The sequence below is a fragment of the Podarcis cretensis genome (assembly GCF_951804945.1).
Source record: "Podarcis cretensis genome assembly, chromosome: 8".
NCBI lineage: Eukaryota > Metazoa > Chordata > Lepidosauria > Squamata > Lacertidae > Podarcis > Podarcis cretensis.
Genome location: NC_137177.1, coordinates 79,482,753 through 79,500,826, shown reverse-complemented (window position 1 = coordinate 79,500,826; position 18,074 = coordinate 79,482,753). Strand labels below are relative to the sequence as shown.

Below are 18,074 nucleotides of genomic sequence, written 5' to 3'. Positions count from 1 at the left end.
CACATACTTATCTGTGTCTGCGAGGAGATATAAAATCATGTCAGAGGGTCTCTGGCCAGGGGACCTTGTCATTATAGGTACTAAAAATCTTTCTCTTGCATCATTATATAAGGGACAGTGCAAGATATAATGCATAAGGTCCTCTACTTCAGGACATCCCCTAATGCAAACACGTTCATTTGTTGGTATGCCTCTGTGTCTCCCATCTCTATAAGCAGAGTTTATTGTATTTAATCATATCTCTGTAAAAGCTTCCCAAAGTTGTGCAACAGTCAATTCATTAAAATAAGATGTATGTTCATCGGCCTCTCTAAGTTTAAAATACAATGGGGCGCATGTAGATGTGTACATAGAGTTTAGATCGTTTTTAGTTGCCCAGAAGTTTGAGGACCAGAATCTCTCTTTGCTTTTAGTGAAATGGGTAGAGCTCAGAGGACGACTTTTGCTTGTTTGGGGAAGGGAAAGCGATTTCCTAGGGTGTTTTGTTGTTTTTTTAAGCTGATCTCCCAAGAAATGTGTGACTTTCCTGGTTTCCTTGACAGGGCTATAGCTAAGTAGGCAGAATAGCTGCTTGGCTTGCAGAAGGCCCCGGGGTCCATCCCCAATGGCATCTTCAGGTAGGGCTAGGAAAGACGCCTTGTCTGAAACCCTGAAGAGTTGCTGCCAGTCAGTGTAGACAATACTAAGCTAGATGGACTGACGGTCTGACTTGATATAAGGGGACATTGTTTAAATCAGCCCTCTATTCAGAATCATGAGGACTGGAAGCTTGATTTGCCTTAATCACGAAAGGGCCAAAGCTCAGTGGAAAAGCCCTTGCCTTGCACTCAGGATGTCCCAGGCCTGGTCCCTGGCAGCATCTCCCACTGGGGTCAGGGATTGTCCCCAGCCTGAAACCTTGGAGTTGCTGCCAGTCCGTGTAGACAACACTGGGCTAGGTGGACTTGATGGCCTGACTTAGTATATGGCAGCTTTTGCTAAGTTTGTGTTCGTGTTTGGTGAGAGGACAGGGGAAGCCGCTTGCTCAGGGGTGGGTGGGCGAGAGCAGGCGGGGACAAAAGGTTGATAAAATAATAATTTTACTATTTATATGCCACCCATCTGAGTGGCACTCTGGGCCTCTCCCAACAAAGAATTGAAAACACAGTAAAACACCAAAAAATTTCCTGAACAGGGCTGCCTTCAGATGCCTTCTGAAAGTCAATAGATGTTTGACATCTCATGGGAGGGCATTCCACAGGGCAGGTGCCACCTCCGAGAAGGCCCTGTGCGTGGTTCCCTGCTCACGAAGCAGAAAGCTCTCTCACCTGCAAGATCCTCCGCAAGGAGTCAACGTAGCTTCTCTCGCTCTGGACGATGGAGCCCAGAATGTGGCGGCGCACAACCTGTACAGAGGGGGTCGGATTAGGTGGGGGTGACTCAAGAGAGCATCATGGAGGAGAGAGGAAGAACTGTGGTGGGGGGGCAGCATGCAGGGACCAAATAGGTCTATTGGACTGAACAGCACTAAAAAAGTAATGCTGAAATCAAGTCAAAGGCAGTCGCCAGGGTTACGGTGCTCATCTCGCTTTCAGGTCGAGGGAGCCGGCGTTTGCCCATAGACAGCTTTCCAAGTCATGTGGAAAGCAGGACTAAACCGCTTCTGGCGCAACAGGACACTGTGAGGGAATTCAGAGCGCATGGAAACGCCGTTTACCTTCCCACCACAGCAGTACCTATTTATCTACTTGCATTGGCCTGCTACAGTTGGAGTTCCTCTAAAACCTAAGTGACTTGCCTTTCTGTCCAAAACCAACACAATTACATAATTAATTTCAGGGTGCTTTGGTAGGTGTTATTGTAGCTTCCTCCAACGACTTCTGGGAACAGAAATTTGTTCAGGGGGCTGGGCATCACTAAGGGAGACCCCTGCCCATGGAGCTACAATTCCCAGAGTTCCACGGGAAGAGGGATTGGTTGTAAGAGAACTCTGGGCATGTGAAGAGTGCCTTATTCTTCTTCAACTCGGGACTCAAGGATGTGTTGCAGAATATGCCAGTCTGGTGGGAGCACAGTTCTCTTATTATTTTCCTTTAGAACAGAAGAGTCCTGCTGGATCAGGGCAATGGCCCACCAAGGACTAATATATAAAAGGTAAAGGTAAAGAACCCCCGGATGGTTAAGTCCAGTTAAAGGCGACTATGGGGTTGCGGTGCTCATCTCGCATTTGTCCACAGACAGCTTCCCGGGTCCTATGGCCTGCATGACTCAACTGCTTCTGGTACAACGGGACACCGTGACGGAAGCCAGAGCGCACAGAAATGCCGTTTACCTTCCTGCCACAGCGGTACCTATTTATCTACTTGCACTGGTGTGCTTTCGAACTGCTAGGTTGGAAGGAGCTGGGACAGAGCAACGGGAGCTCACCCTGTTGCGCAGATTTAAACCGCCAATCTTCCGATCGGCAAGCCCAAGAGGCTCAGTGGTTTAGACCACAGCACCGCCCGCAGCAGGGGGAGCGGAGGGAGACTCAGGCCCATGGGCCAATTGCGGACCCCGGGGCTCTCTTTTCTGGCCGGCGGGACCCTATCCCAGACCACGCCTCTCACCAGCCCACCCTCCTTGAATGCTTTTTCCCTGGCTGCAAAGGTGCCCTTTAATTCTGATCATGCCTTTAGATTGTAAATGTTATGTACTGAGTCAAATAGGATCCAAACTGCAGCAGTCTGATTGGTCCTAGAACAATAGGATCCAAAAGGCAGCAGTCTGATTGGTCCTAGAACAATAGGATTCAGAATGCAGCAGTCTGATTGGTCCTAGAACAATGCAGCAGTATGATTGGTTGGCAGGAACCACCCAGTCATGCTCCAGATTGAAGTGAATCCACAACCTGATTGGCTTACAGTAGAATTCCGGAATTAGCCAATCATGTGCAGCCCATTGTGTAAATAATGTATATAAAGCAGATACTTTGAGGGGACATTCATTCCTCCTCACCACTATGAGCTGAATAAAGAGCATGAAATCACTTTGCGACTCTGAGTATATTTCACTGGCGACGAGGATGGGATCCCGCTGAGCTGACTGCCACACACAGCACCGCAGCACCGCCACCTGCCGCACCGCTGCCTCGCACCGTGTATCCAGGCTTCAGCTCCGGGACACAAGGAACTCAGAATGGCAACCGACAGCAGCTTCTCGCCGTTCAACCCAGCATCCGGAGACTGGGAAGCGTACGCCTCCCGTTTCACCTTCCTCCTAGAAGCCAAAGGGGTCACCGATGAAGAAGACGCCAAGAAGAGGGCAATATTCTTCAGCGTTTGCGGAGAGGAGACATTTGAAATCGCCCGGGCTCTCCTTGCGCCTGAAGACGTTGCTACTGTTCCATACAAAACAATAATGGAACAGCTGAAGGGGCACTTTTCGCCACAGCCCTCAGTGGTAGCTCGTCGAAATGCCTTCTATGCAAAGCGGCAAGCCCCTGGGGAAACCATAACTGGGTTTGTGACCTCTCTCCGCCAAGCCGCCCGGTTCTGCAACTTCTCAGAGCTGGAGAACATGCTTCGTGACCGCCTCGTCGGTGGCCTGAGGGATGAGAAGCTGCAACGACGCCTCTACGCTAAGAAGAACCTAACGTTCCAGGTCGCTCTGGAGGAGGCCCTGGCAACGGAAGCTGCCGAGAGGTCGACGCAAGAGGCACGGCCGAGCCAGCCATCCCAACCGAGGGTCCACCACGAAGACCTCACCGACGACTCAGGATCTGACAGGGAGGAGGTGCACCGAGTACAGCAGCGCACTCAAGCAGCCCACATACCACAGCTGCCTCGACGAGAAGGAGGGAACTGCGCAAGCTGTGGAGAAAGTCACGAGAGGAGGACCTGCCGTTTCCGCAACGCAGAGTGCAGGCAGTGCAGAAAAGTGGGACACATCGCCCGGGTGTGTCGGGCTCGGCCCACCCGATGCCAGGCATCAGATGACCAATCCAAGAACCCCAGGTCCCGGGGCCCAACGCACCAAGGCAACTCGACGGAGCTCACGGACTTCCAGGTATACCAGTTGCCCCACCCCAACGTAGAAAAAATTTATGTAGAGGTACAGATAGAGGGGGCCCCATGCCGCATGGAGCTTGACACGGGTTCAACTCTATCCATAATCTCGGCAAGGACCTTAAGGAAACTGTGTCCTACTGGGGGTCCCAAACTCAGGCCGGCCCCATTCACCCTCCGGGACTTCCAGAAACGTAAGGTCCCCACAATGGGGGTGGGGACCTTCAGGGTGCAATACCGAGGGCGGACGCGGCAACTGGACTTACTTGTGGTCAAGGGCCCCTACATTAGCCTACTGGGATTGTCATGGTTTGGACCACTGGGGCTAGCTGTCACCGGGGTGAACCACACTAGCTTACAAGTGGACGTGGACGCCATATGCAAGGAATTTCCGGGGGTTTTCGATGGGAAATTGGGACAGTATACGGGCCCCCCCATTGCTCTACAGCTTGACCCCGCAGTACGACCGGTCAGGCTCAAGGCCCGCCGGGTCCCGTTCGCCCTGAAACCCCGTATAGATGAGGAATTGGACCGGCTCATGGAGCAAGGAGTGCTGGAACCGGTGCCTAATGCCCCCTGGGAAACCCCAATCGTCACACCTGTCAAGCCTAATGGTTCAGTCCGCATCTGCGCAGACTACAAATGTACTATAAACAAGGCCCTCACGGCCCATTCATACCCAGTGCCAGTGGTCAGCCATGTCCTTGCCACCCTGGCTGGGTCGAAAATTTTTGGCAAGCTGGACTTGGCCCAAGCATATCAACAGCTGCCAGTAGATGAGGCCACAGCAGAGGCACAGACGATTGTGACGCACAGAGGAGCATTCAGGGTAAAGCGGCTGCAATTCGGTGTCAGCGTGGCACCAGGCATATTCCAGAATCTAATGGACTCTCTCCTTAAAGGGATTCCTGGCGTCACCCCCTTCTTCGATGATGTGTTGATTGCCGGGCCCACACCAGAGGAGTTTGAGGACCGCCTCCGCACCGTTCTGCACCGTTTCCAGACAGCAGGTCTCAAGGTGAAGCGGGAAAAATGTCTACTAGGAGTGCCCCAGGTGGACTTTCTGGGATTTATGGTGGACGCAGAAGGGGTCCACCCGACTGGGGACAAGGTACGGGCCATTTGTGATGCCCCAGCGCCCAAGAACAAGACTGAACTTCAGGCCTTCTTGGGACTATTGAACTTTTACCATTCCTTCCTTCCCCACAAGGCGGCGGTAGCGGAGCCCCTACACAGACTCCTGGACAAGCGGGCCCCTTGGGTGTGGGGCCAGCGCCAGGAGGCCGCATTCCAGGCAGTCAAGGACTTGCTTGTCTCAAACTCGGTCTTGGCACACTTCGACGAGAGGCTGCCGGTGGTGCTAGCATGCGACGCCTCACCCTATGGCATTGGCGCTGTCCTGGGACACCAACTCCCAGATGGAAGAGAGGTACCGGTGGCATACTTTTCCCAGACACTCAACGCAACTGAGCGGAACTACTCACAAATTGACAAGGAGGGTCTGGCAATCGTGAAGGGAGTTAAAAAATTCCATGATTTCTTGTACGGGCGGCCCTTCACCGTGGTGACTGACCACAAACCGTTGCTTGGCTTGTTTGCCCCCGAAAAGCAGACCCCCCAAGTGCTGTCTCCTCGCGTCCTCAGGTGGTCAATTTTCCTTACCAGCTACCAGTATGCACTGATTCACCGCCCTGGGAAGGCGATGGGCCATGCGGACGCCCTCAGCAGGCTGCCACTACCGGAAACAGGCCCTGACCCAGCACCTGCACAAGAGGTTATGAGCCTGGAGCTGCTTCCTGACCGCCCCATTCAGGCACAAGAAGTTGCACACCATTCCAAGAAAGATAGGGTCATCTCCCGGGTCCTGGACTGGGTGTGGAGGGGATGGCCCAGCAGCAGCCCCGGGCCAGAATTCGCCGGCTACACAACCCGCAAACATGAACTGTCGGCCCACAAGGGGTGCCTGTTATGGGGAAGCAGGGTCGTTGTTCCCCAGCCCCTCCGAAAAAGGGTCCTCACAGCCCTACACGAGACACACCCTGGGGTAGTAAGAATGAAGGCCCTTGCCAGGAGTTATGTGTGGTGGCCGGGGATTGACGGAGAGATAGAGGCCTGGGTCAAACACTGCCAGGCCTGCCAAGAATCCCGCCCAGATCCCCCAAGGGCCCCAGTCCAGTCCTGGGAGTCCGCCCGAGCACCATGGTCACGACTGCATGTGGACTTCGCTGGCCCCTTTCAGGGGAAAACATTCTTCATAGTGGTGGACTCCTACACCAAATGGCTGGAAGTCGCACTGGTACCGTCCACTTCTACGTCCGCAGCCATCCGGGTACTACGCAGGCTGTTTGCTACCCACGGGCTCCCTGACACTCTCGTCTCAGACAACGGGACTGCATTTACGTCAGGAGAATTCCAAACCTTCACAGCGCAGAACGCCATCCGCCACATCCGTTCGGCGCCATTCCACCCTGCCACCAATGGCCAAGCAGAACGCATGGTGCGGACCACCAAGGAAACCCTTCGCCGCATGACGCAAGGGGATTGGGAGTACCGCCTTGCCACATTCCTTCTAGCACAGCACAGCACCCCCAGCTCAACAACTGGCAGGAGCCCCGCTGAACTACTAATGGGTCGGCGCCTTGCAATCAGATTGGACCGCCTTCACCCCGATAGAGCTCAGGATGAGGTAGTGGTGGGGGAAGGCAGGAACCCCCGGACCTTCGAGGCCCAGGACCCAGTGTACGCAAAGAATTTTGGGGCAGGCCCTGCATGGGTACCCGCCACAGTCACCAGGGTCACTGGCCCCGTGTCGTACGAGGTGCTAACAGATGGGGGGCAATGCTGGCGCCGCCACTGCGACCAGATACGCCGACGATTCCCGGGAGAAAACCAGGAGGAGGAGGACAGGTCAGAGGAGTCCCAAGGGAACAGTGGGGCAGTGAGGCCCATAGAGCAGCAGGGGCCAGCAGGAGAGGCAGAATCAGTAAATACAGAGAGGACCCGTGAGGCTGAAAGGACACCGGAACCAGAACCACGACTGAGCGAGCCGGTTGCGCCAGACCAAACAGCCCCATCACAGCCAGCATCCTTGGAACACGAGCCAGAACCTGAACCCCGGACCAGGGAACACCCCAGGCCGCAACGCACACGTAGGCCGCCAGCGTACCTTGAGGACTATGAATGCGACCTCCCGGGCAGGACTGGAACTTAGAGGGGAGGGGTGTTATGTACTGAGTCAAATAGGATCCAAACTGCAGCAGTCTGATTGGTCCTAGAACAATAGGATCCAAAAGGCAGCAGTCTGATTGGTCCTAGAACAATAGGATTCAGAATGCAGCAGTCTGATTGGTCCTAGAACAATGCAGCAGTATGATTGGTTGGCAGGAACCACCCAGTCATGCTCCAGATTGAAGTGAATCCACAACCTGATTGGCTTACAGTAGAATTCCGGAATTAGCCAATCATGTGCAGCCCATTGTGTAAATAATGTATATAAAGCAGATACTTTGAGGGGACATTCATTCCTCCTCACCACTATGAGCTGAATAAAGAGCATGAAATCACTTTGCGACTCTGAGTATATTTCAGTAAAAGAAGCCTTTTTTAAAAAATACGAAATGTGCAGGCATTGCTCCACCCATTCCCCCCTCTGGCCCCACCCACCAGTCGCATGCGGCCCTCGGGTGGCTTCCCAGAAGCAAATGTAGCCCTTGGGCTGGAAAAGGTTCCCTGCCTCTGTCTTCAAATTCTAAGATCTTGGGCAAAAAAAGTCCTTCTCATCACTTGTTAGCAGATCTTTTTTTTTTAAATGGATATCCACGGGCACCTCCTGCATGCCAAGAAGATGCTCTAGTACTGAGCTATATTTTAGGGTCTCTGCAAAAGCCAGAATTTCCCCCAAAGCAGCCAAGGTGGGTGCAGCTTCCACTCCCTGGAGGTGCTCCAAAACTTTAGAATGAGCCACGTTCCTAAGCACTCACCTGCTGAGGGCTTAACCCTTCGGGCATCGGGCCCAACTCAGGAAACAGTTGCTTCAGATCATTCACCGGGACCTCCAGGAATCCCATTTCCTCCTCTTCGGAATCGCCTGAAGGGGACGCATGCAGACACAAGATTCACACAAGGTCATCTCCAGGGCTACTGGCCCTTGCAGGGAGAAACACAACACAATGCGCTGGAAGAATTTTATTGTGGGCAGCCAGGAACAACAAAGCAACAGGGAATATGGAACGGGCATATTCAGACAAGCAGCCAAATTGTGGAATTAGGAATATGAATTTTGCTTCCCCCAGAGGATTCAACACACACTTTCAGGATTGCCAGTCCAGAAACACACCCTTAAAAGATTCAGCCGCAGACATCAAAGCATTGCTTTTAATGGTTCTAGTCCTCATGGAAGCCTCATGCTCTTTAAAGGGGCTCAGGAAAGAGCCTGCGAGTTGTATTCCACTAAATCCTTCCAGGGTGGCCCCACTGAAATGAAGGGACACAGGTTAGCCATGTCTGTTAATTGGGTATAATATGACTCACTGCGCCCTTTTCTTTAAAAGTTGCTATTCCTTGTTCAACTCTCCTCTCAGAGCCTGCTAGGGACCTCTTGAAAACAACCCTCTATATCTGACACAGAATTCTGCATTCGGGAGCTTTTGCAACTATGTACCCAAAGCAGCTCAAAACTCCAGAGAAGTAACGCCCCCAAACGAATCATCTCAGCACAACCGTGCAAGTTCCAAGCTTCCAAGATGCTTTGTAGACCAAGCCAAAATGATAGCGTCATCCTTTTATTTCTGATGATAGCCGCTCCCATCATCACATCATCACAGGACGCCTCGCAGCAGGAGGCAGGCGTTTCTGTCCTCCACGATATCATCACAGCCCATTCCTGCCGCGTCTTCCAGAACCCAAGACTCTGTATTTTGCCTCCCTCTATTGCATTTACCTTCCTACCAATGCAGGGGGGCGGTGGAGCTTTTGCTCAGATTGCAACCCCACAAGGGAAGCTTCAGACCCTCCAAGTGTCCCTATTTTCCAGGGTCAGTCCTGGGTTTACAGAAGCTGTCCCAGTTTCTGATTTAATCCCAGAATGTCCTGTTTTTCCGTAAAGGTAACGGGACCCCTGACCATTAGGTCCAGTCGTGGACGACTCTGGGGTTGCAGCGCTCATCTCGCTTTACTGGCTGAGGGAGGCGGCCTACAGCTTCCGGGTCATGTGGCCAGCATGACTAAGCCGCTTCTGGCAAACCAAAGCAGTGCACAGAAACGCCGTTTACCTTCCCGCCAGAGTGGTACCTATTTATCTACTTGCACTATGATGTGCATTCGAACTGCTAGGTTGGCAGGAGCAGGGACCGAGCAACAGGAGCTCACCCCGTCGCGGGGACTCGAACCACCAACCTTCTGATCGGCAAGCCCTAGGCTCAGTGGTTTAGACCACAGCACACACACTCCCCGCGTCCTTTGCTTTTCCTTAGGTTGTCCCTATTTCCATCAGAGAAATTTTGCAGGGTATGGAATTATATGACCCCCTGAGCCAAGGAGATAAGTACCTATGCAACCTTTAGAAGACATTTGAAGGCAGCCCTGGATAGGGAAGTTTTTAAATGTTTTATTATATACCGTATTTTTCACTCTATAAGATGCACCAGACCACAAGACGCACCTAGTTTTTGGAGGAGGAAAACAAGAAAAAAAATATTCTGAATCTCAGAAGCCAGAACAATAAGAGGGATCACTGCGCAGTGAAAGCAGCAATCCCTCTTGCTGTTCTGGCTTCTGGGATAGCTGCACAGCCTGCTTTAGCTCCATAAGACGCACACACATTTCCCCTTACTTTTTAGGAGGGAAAAAGTACTGTATTTTTTGCACCATAACACTCACTTTTTTCCTCCTAAAAAGTAAGGGGAAATGTCTGTGCGTGTTATGGAGGGAATGCCTACGGGTGGCATGCCTACGGATTTTCCTCCTCTAAAAACTACGTGCGTGTAATGGTCGGGTGCGTGTTATAGAGCGAAAAATACGGTACGTCTTATGGAGCAAAAAATATGGTATGTTGGAAGCCACCCAGAGTGGCTGGGGCAACCCAGTAAGATGAGTGGGGTACAAATAATAAAATTATTGTTGTTATTACGGAACAGGACGTCCCTATTCTCATTGGAGAAATGTTGGCAGGTGTGAAGGTTGCTCCAGTCTGCTCTGGGGTCAAGGGTCAGCCTGCCTTTCTATGCTACACCAGGCTAAACATGTGCACAGACAGCATTTCCCTTCACTGCTTGGGAAGTTGCAACTCCCCAGTTCCCCCAATTATGCACACCTCAGGGAATGGGAAATCAGAATGCCCTCAGAAGGATACGGCAAATGGCAAGGGAGAAAAGGTTTGAGTATAAAAGCAACCAGGTTCTTAAGTTAAACTAGCTTTAACCACCTCCACTTTCATAGAACCATAGAATTGTAGAGTTGGAAGGGACCCCCCCCCCCCAAGATTAATCTAGTCCATGGGTAGGAGGCAAACTAAGGCCTGGGGGGCCGGATCCAGCCCAATCGCCTTCTAAATCCAGCCCACAGACGGTCCAGGAATCAGCGTGTTTTTACATGAGTAGAATGTGTGCTTTTATTTAAAATGCATCTCTGGGTTATCTGTGGGGCCTGTCTGGTGTTTTTACATGAGTAGAATGTGTGCTTTTATTTAAAATGCATCTCTGGGGTATTTGTGGGGCATAGGAATTCATTCATTTTTTCTCCCAAAATATAGTCCGGCCCCCCGCAAGGTCTGAGGGACAGTGGACCGGCCCCCTGCTGAAAAAGTTTGCTGACCCCTGTTCTAGACCAACCCCTTGCAATGCAGGAATCTCAGCTAAAGCATCCATGGCATAAGAAGATGAGAAAAACACTTTCCCGTCCCAGACCCCGACAGCCAGCGAAACTTGCCTGCTGAGTCATCTCTGAGCGGCACATGACAAAACCCAGATTTATTTTTATTTTCTTTGGGGGTGCCAGAGAGGGGTAAACTGCAGCGGCTGATGGGACCACTGAGCTTGGCTCTTTGCTGAAGGGGGAAACCTGAGTCAAACATAAATAAATGCAAGGGGCCTTACCTGAAAGAGACGAAGAGGAGGAGGAGGAGGAGGAAGAGGAACGGATGATGATGAAGTCCCGGTTGGACCGGTGCCGTTTACGCCACATCTCACCCTTCAGGGGTGCCGCTCGCCAGACCCTCCACCCCGTCCCACCAAACCCTCTAGCCAGCCTCGACTGACTGCCCCCAAACTTCCTCTTTCTCCGAGCTCAGGGCAATCTCTAGTTCCCACTCGCGTGCAGGGAGATCTTGGCAAAGGGGTCTCAGGAGAAAGAAAGGTTGCATCGCAACCAGCTGCAAGGAGGAGCTGGCAAATGGGAAGGGGCGGAGGGCAAAAGAAGGAAGAGCAGCGGAGGGTGTTAGCTGCCCAGGGAGGGGTGGGGATCAGAGGGCACCAGAAATAGACCAGCAAAGGGTGACCTTTTCCTTCCCTAATTTTGGAACAGCTGCTCTGCTGGGACAGCAGCCATGCGGGGAGGAAGGGTTTGGGACGGAAACAGCCAGAGGGGCAGACAGGGAAAGTGCTGGGCTGGAGGGGGGCATGAATGGAGAACCTCGCAACCAACACCAGCAGAGGAAAATATTTTGGAGAGGGACAAAGCAGCAGACCCACCTGAAGCAGTGAAGGCAGCAAAAATTGCATCGGCAGATAAATTACCTTCTGCCAAAGACACGGTCAGTTTGCAAAACTGAGGTCCCCTACGAGAACCCCAGGCGTTTGGACCAGATGACCCCTAAGGTCCCCCCCTTTCCAATTGTCCAGCTCTATGCTTCAGGGGACGTGGGTGGTGCTGTCAGTTAAACCACAGAGCCTAGGACTGGCCGATCAGAAGATCGGCGGTTCGAATCCCTGCGACTGGGTGAGCTCCTGTTGCTCGGTCCCTGCTCCTGCCAACCTAGCAGTTCAAAAGCATGTCAAAGTGCAAGTAGATAAATAGGTACCACTCCAGCAGGAAGGTAAACGGCGTTTCCATGCACTGCTCTGGTTCGCCAGAAGTGGCTTAGTCCTGCTGGCCACATGACCCGGAAGCTGTACGCCGGCTCCCTCGGCCAATAAATCGAGATGAGTGCTGCAACCCCAGAGTTGGCCACGACTGGACCTAATGGTCAGGGGTCCCTCTACCTTTACACTTCTGTTATTTTCTGCCCTCCAGATGCAACGGGGTATTAAATGCAACTGCATTCTGAAGACCCCCCCACCTGTCTTCTACAACTAAAAACAATAAAAATAATGGAAAGTGCATAGGTGAAGGAGGAGCCTGCAAGCTCTTAAAATTAACCCCCAGAAATCATTTCCTAATGGAGCATGTGACAGAAGTCGAAGAGAAGAAGGGGTGTAACTCAGGGCTGGAGCACTTGCTTGGCATGCAGAAGGACCCAGGTTCAATCCCTGGCGGCATCTCCAGCACTGGCGGCCTGGGACATGGGGGGAGCCTGCCTCAAACCCTGGAGAGCTGCTGCCAGCCAGTGCTGACCACTGTTCTGTCAGCTTCCTCTCTTTCTGTTGAAACGAGACCTTTAATCCAAACCAGGCTGACCCCTGACTCCAGAACAGGCTGGAGCAACCTTCATAAAAGGTAAAGGGACCCCTGACCATTATGTCCAGTCGTGGCCGACATTGGGGTTGCAGCGCTCATCTCACTTTATTGGCCGAGAGAGCTGGCGTACAGCTTGTGGTTCATGTGGCCAGCAGGACTAAACCGCTTCTGGCGAACCAGAGCAGCACACGGAAACGCCGTTTACCTTCCCGCCAGAGCGGTACCTATTTATCTATTTGCACTTTGACGTGCTTTCGAACTGCTAGGTTGGCAGGAGCAGGGACCAAGCAACAGGAGCTCACCCTGTCGGGATTCGAACCGCTGACCTTCTGATCAGTAAGTCCTAGGCTCTGTGGTTTAACCCACAGCACCACCTGCGTCCCTTGGAGCAACCTTCATACCTGCCAACATTTCTCTGATGAGAATAGGGACATCCTATTCAATAATAATAATAATTCTACTATTTGCACCCTACTTATCTGACGGGGTTGCCTGAGCCACTCTGGGCAGCTTCCAACATACAGTGGTACCTTGATTCTCAAACTTAATCTGTTCTGGGGGCTCGTTCAACTCCCAAAACCATTCAAAAACCAAGGCACAGCTTCCGATTGGCTGCAGGAGCTTCCTGCGGAAGTGGAAGGTGTGTCGGACGTTTGAGTTCTGAAAAAATGTTCGCTAACCAGAACACTTACTTCTGGGTTTGCGGCATTCGGGAGCCAATTTGTTCGGCAACTAAGGAGTTCGAGAACCAAGGTACCACTGTGTATAAAAACATAATAAAACATTAAACATTTTTTAAAAACTTCCGTATACAGGGTTAACCCCCTTCATATGTCTTCTAAAAGGTTGTATCTCCTTGGCTCAGGGGTCAGACAACCAGTGGCGTAGCGTGGGGGGTGCAGGGGGGGCCGGCCGCACCGGGCGCAACATCAGGGGGGGCGCTCGCCGCCTCCAGAGTCGCCGAAGAGCCTCGGGCGCAGACTGTAGCAGAGCCCCATGTCTCGTGGAACCGACGAGCTGTGCGCGCGTCCGGGCTGAAGGCGTCTGGCAGGCAGCGGCTCTCAGCGCTCGCCGCGGTCCCCGTGCGTCAGGGCCGCGGAGGGCGCGCCAGGCAGCCCCTCCTCACAGCCCCCCCGCCGCCGCCGCTGCTGCTGCAGCTGCTGGGCCATGTTGCATTTTCCTCGCCTCCCTGCTCTCCTCCTCCTCCAGGCAAGCGGCGTCGTTTGAGCAGCAGTGCCAGCGGCAACTTGCCTCAGATCACCTGACACGGACCTGCCGCCGCCGCTGTGGCTACCTTACCATAAATACCCCAGCCCAGGCAGCAGCAAGAAGAAGCTGGCAGCGGCAGCAGGTTAGGGGTTAGGGGCACAAATTACTTGCCTTGCCCCGGGTGCTGACAACCCACGCTACACCGCTGCAGACAACTCCATACCCATTTCTATAATGAAAATAGGGACATGCTAAGGAAAAGCGGGACATTCCAGGATCAAATCTGAAACCGGGACAGCTTCTGCAAATCTGGGACTGCCTCTGGAAAATAGGAACACTTGGAGGGTCCCAAAACAGCAAAGGAGAAAAGGCAGGCAAGTCCTTGCCCCGAAGATCTGACATTCCAAAATCCGAAGGCTGTCAAAGCAGCGAACTACGAAAAGCAAGGGTTGGCACATCAACAAAGACCATGAGCTCAAGCCACAGGTGTGCCACTATGCAGCGGCTGGCACAAGCAACTACGAGGTCCGCACCTGCAACTAGAAGGCGCAACCAGATCTGCGCACAGTAAGCAAGGGTTCAAGCTCGCTCGCCACTGCCTGGTGCATGAGATCGAGAGGTGCTGGGGCCCTCAGTGTCGCTGGGAAGCCACGCTCCTCAACAACAAAGCCCACTCTCTTTTAGAATCACAGACTTGCAGAGCCGGAAAGACCCCCAAAAGGTCCGCATCTGTAAGACCTCGATCATTCCGTGTGGCAGCATCTACACTTTGGAACTCACTGCCTATTGAGATCAAGCAGAAGGCTTCCCTGCAGCACACTTTTGGGTGCCTGCTAAAAGCATTCTTGTTTGGTCAGGACCTTGCATATATATGCTTAGAAAGTTGAGGTGATCATTAAATCTGCTTTGGTATTTTAAATTTTTGCAAGTTTTAAAGCAGGGTTGTGATTTTTTTCTTGATTTCACCATTTTGAAGTTATGTTTTTATTAAGACTTTTTTACATTGGATCAGATTGTTTTAAAGTGATCTGTTCCTTCAGCTTGTAAACCATCTTGGATATAGTAATTTAGAAAGGGGGCGAACAAATTAAAAGTGAAGTGAAATGAATTCTTTTCATAACCCGCTTTGAGGGTGGGTTTTTGTTTTGTTTTTTGCAATCCAGCTGTATGAAATAAAGAAACAGATAAATCTAGCCCAGTGGTGTAGCGTGGGGGGGGGGCATGGACCTGGGTACAAAATTCAGCGGGGGCACAACCAGGCAGCCCCAGTAACGGAGGAAGGGTGGCTGCACGTGGGCATCGACTTCCATATGGAAGGCTTAGCAACACAACTACACAATGAAAGTTTTAAAGTTAAAAGCAATAACTGAAATGCAATAAATGCCTTCTGCACCCTAAAACATTTCCATTCTGCCAGGGCTATCGCAGGTGATTAAGAATACAGCACATCCTTCCAAAATGGTTTCAAAGATCCTGGTTTTTAACTTTTTTTTTTTATACGCTCTCTAAAGCAGGGCTTCATGTTCTTATTTACTGTAAACCTCTTTGTTTGGGGTTTTTTAAAATGATAATAATAATAAAAAAAAATTATTTAAATCCCGCCCTCCCCAGCTGAAGCCGGGCTTAGAGCGGCTAACAACAGTAAAATAATACATTCTAAAATCATTTAATTATAAAATCAGTTCAAATCAAATTAATGGCAACCATTGGGCTAGAGTTCTGTGAGGATTACCAAACAAGGGGGTCAGGCTGTGCCTTGGCCAAAGGCCTGGTGGAACAGCTCTGTCTTGCAGGCCCTGTGGAAAGATGTCAAGTCCTGGAGGGCCCTAGTCTCTTGTGACAGAGCGTTCCACCAGATTGGGGCCACAGCCGAAAAAGCCCTGGCTCTGGTTGAGGCCAGCCTAACCTCTCTGTGGCCTGGGACCTCCAAGATGTTTTTGGTTGAAGACCGTAAGTTCCTCTGTGGGACATGGCAGGAGAGGCGGTCCCGTAGGTACCAGGGTCCTAGGCCATATAGGGCTTTAAAGGTTAAAACCAGCACTTTAAAGCTGATCCTGTACTCCACCGGGAGCCAGTGCAGCTGGTATAGCACTGGGTGAATGTGATCTCGCAGCGAGGACCCCGTAAGGAGTCTCGCCGCGGCATTCTGCACCCGCTGGAGTTTCTGGGTCAGTCTCAAGGGCAGCCCCACGTAGAGTGAGTTACAATAATACAGTCTGGAGGTGACCGTCACATGGATCACAGTGGCTAGGTCAGGGCGAGAGAGGTAAGGAGCCAACTGCTTAGCTTGGCGGAGATGAAAAAATGCCATCTTTTTTATAGCTGCAATCTGCGCCTCCATGGAAAGGGAGGTGTCGAAGATAGTAGCATGGAAATATTTTTTATAAACAAAATAAATACAGAGGGTCTCTGAGGACACACAGAGTGCCTTTGCTCTATGCCACTAGTTGCAATGTGTTCTGGGTGCGGGAGGTCGAAGCAGTCCTCTGTGTTTGTGTACGTGTTGGGGAGCAGGGCTTCCAGATTCCCCCCCCCCCCATAGCAACACCGCCCTGCTTTTGGCAGCCTCTGCAAAAACAACAGCACTCTCGAGCATGTGCAAAGTGTGCTGGTTCCGGGGGGGGGGCAACCCCCAGCAAGGCCCTCTTCACTAGCAGAGGCAAGCTAAGACACAGAAGCTCACACACTACAAAACTCCACTGCAAATCATGCTACCTCGTCTCGAATGGAGACAGGATCCGGCAGGGCATGAGGCCCCCAGATCCGTACCTCTGTCCACGGACAGCTTGTGGGCTTTGGAAAGCTCCCCAGTCCAGGACAAAGAGCGCTTCCTGCCTGGCTCCATGGCACTCCTGCCTGGCTCTCCGTCCCCTACAGCCAGGAAAACATCACAAGAAAGGCAGAAAGAAAATACTGTGTTTACTCTCCTCTCCCCTTCCTTACATGGCCAGGCATGCTTGCTAACTTCAGGGAAGTCCTCTCAACAGCCGCTGGGGGGGGGGGGAGGCAGCAAGCTCAAAGGGATTTTTGCCCCCCACCCCAAACCAGCAAAGGGCAAAGTGGGTGCTTGTCTCTCAGGGTCCAGCTTCAGACGGCACCAGCCCTAGCTGCGTTCCAGTTGCATATATATGCATGTATTTGCACTGGTTAAGTCAGCGAAGCTACAAGAGGAAAGAAACATGAAAAACCCAAGCAAGTTCCGCTTGTTCCCAGTTGTTCGTTTTGCCCACGTAAGCAGATCCTGCAAGGAGGTACACCCCCAAGGATGTTTCGCAACGGCCCAGAGAGGGAAGTGGGGTTTTGTAGCCTCAGAAGCCCTGCGGCTGGGAATCCTCCTTGTGAACTCAGCGTGGCACACGCAACTTAAAGGATCACTGTACTTTCCGTGTGTGTGTTTGTGTGTGTGTGTGTGTGTGCGCATAAGAAAGACAGACAAACAAACTAACAGACAGGCAGAATTGGGGCAAGCAGCTGATATGAGCCCCGTCTGCACCATGCAGCAAATAAACCTGTTCTTTGTTTGTTTGTTTGTTTTTATTAAAGATTTCCTTGTGAAACAAACAATATTTTTTTTTTTAAAAAAAAAAAAGCTACTTTACGTGTGATTTAGTTACACGGCTGCAGCTTTGCGCAGATGCTGCGAAAATAAATGAATGGACACAGAGTCGTTTGGGGGGTGAGGAACAGTCAGAAGAGACTGTCCGAAATGGCAGGCAAGCTTCCTGGAACCGAGTAAGGATGGCAGAGGGCTTAAAAGGCTCTTTCTGCGCTGATTTTTGCTGCTGCTAAAAGGGCTTTATAATACCTCTACTAGGCTCTGGGAAGGTTGCATGAGGCTTCTGGAAGGCTGCATAGGATTCCAGCAAAATCTCGCAGGTAAGTTAGGGATAGTCATGCCGGAGAGGTTCTCGGGGGGGGGGGTTATTCCTGACTTTCCGCGCTTTGGCCTTTGCCCGAACGTAACCCCCATGTAAGTTGTGGGCCTACCAAAGGTGTCATGGGCTTTGAAGTCGAACTCGGAACGAAAGGGAGAAACAGGCGAAGAGGAAGGCACTTTTGGCAAACCCTCGCCATGATCAACTCCCACCCATAACCTATGTCCCCACTGTGGAAGGACGTGTGGATCCAGAATTGACCTCAACGGCCACTTACGGACTCACTGTTAGGACTATGTTTATGGAAGACAATCATACCCGGCTACGAGGGATCGCTGAAGAAAGAAAGAAAGAA

At 51.8% G+C, this 18,074-nt stretch overlaps 1 protein-coding gene and 1 long non-coding RNA gene across 11 annotated transcripts in view; one reads left to right on the top strand and one right to left on the bottom strand.

The window, feature by feature from the left end:
- Positions 1-18,074, bottom strand: part of ARHGEF10L (Rho guanine nucleotide exchange factor 10 like) — a 142,095-nt gene that overhangs the window by 81,745 nt on the left and 42,276 nt on the right. For 6 of the 10 annotated variants that reach the window (XM_079986775.1, XM_079986772.1, XM_079986776.1 and 3 more), the window contains 3 exons: positions 16,614-16,715; positions 8,006-8,112; positions 1,308-1,385 (listed from right to left, as the gene is read on the bottom strand). In XM_079986775.1, coding sequence (XP_079842901.1) covers positions 1,308-1,385; positions 8,006-8,112; positions 16,614-16,715 — 287 coding nt within the window. Of the gene's footprint in view, positions 1-1,307; positions 1,386-8,005; positions 8,113-11,116; positions 11,355-16,613; positions 16,716-18,074 lie in introns of those variants that run through there. The other 4 variants (XM_079986777.1, XM_079986780.1, XM_079986781.1 and 1 more) reach the window with 2 other exon arrangements.
- On the top strand, positions 11,583-14,763 carry LOC307222274. The gene is made up of 2 exons (XR_013841709.1): positions 11,583-11,772; positions 14,089-14,763. It is a non-coding gene; the product is annotated as an uncharacterized lncRNA (long non-coding RNA).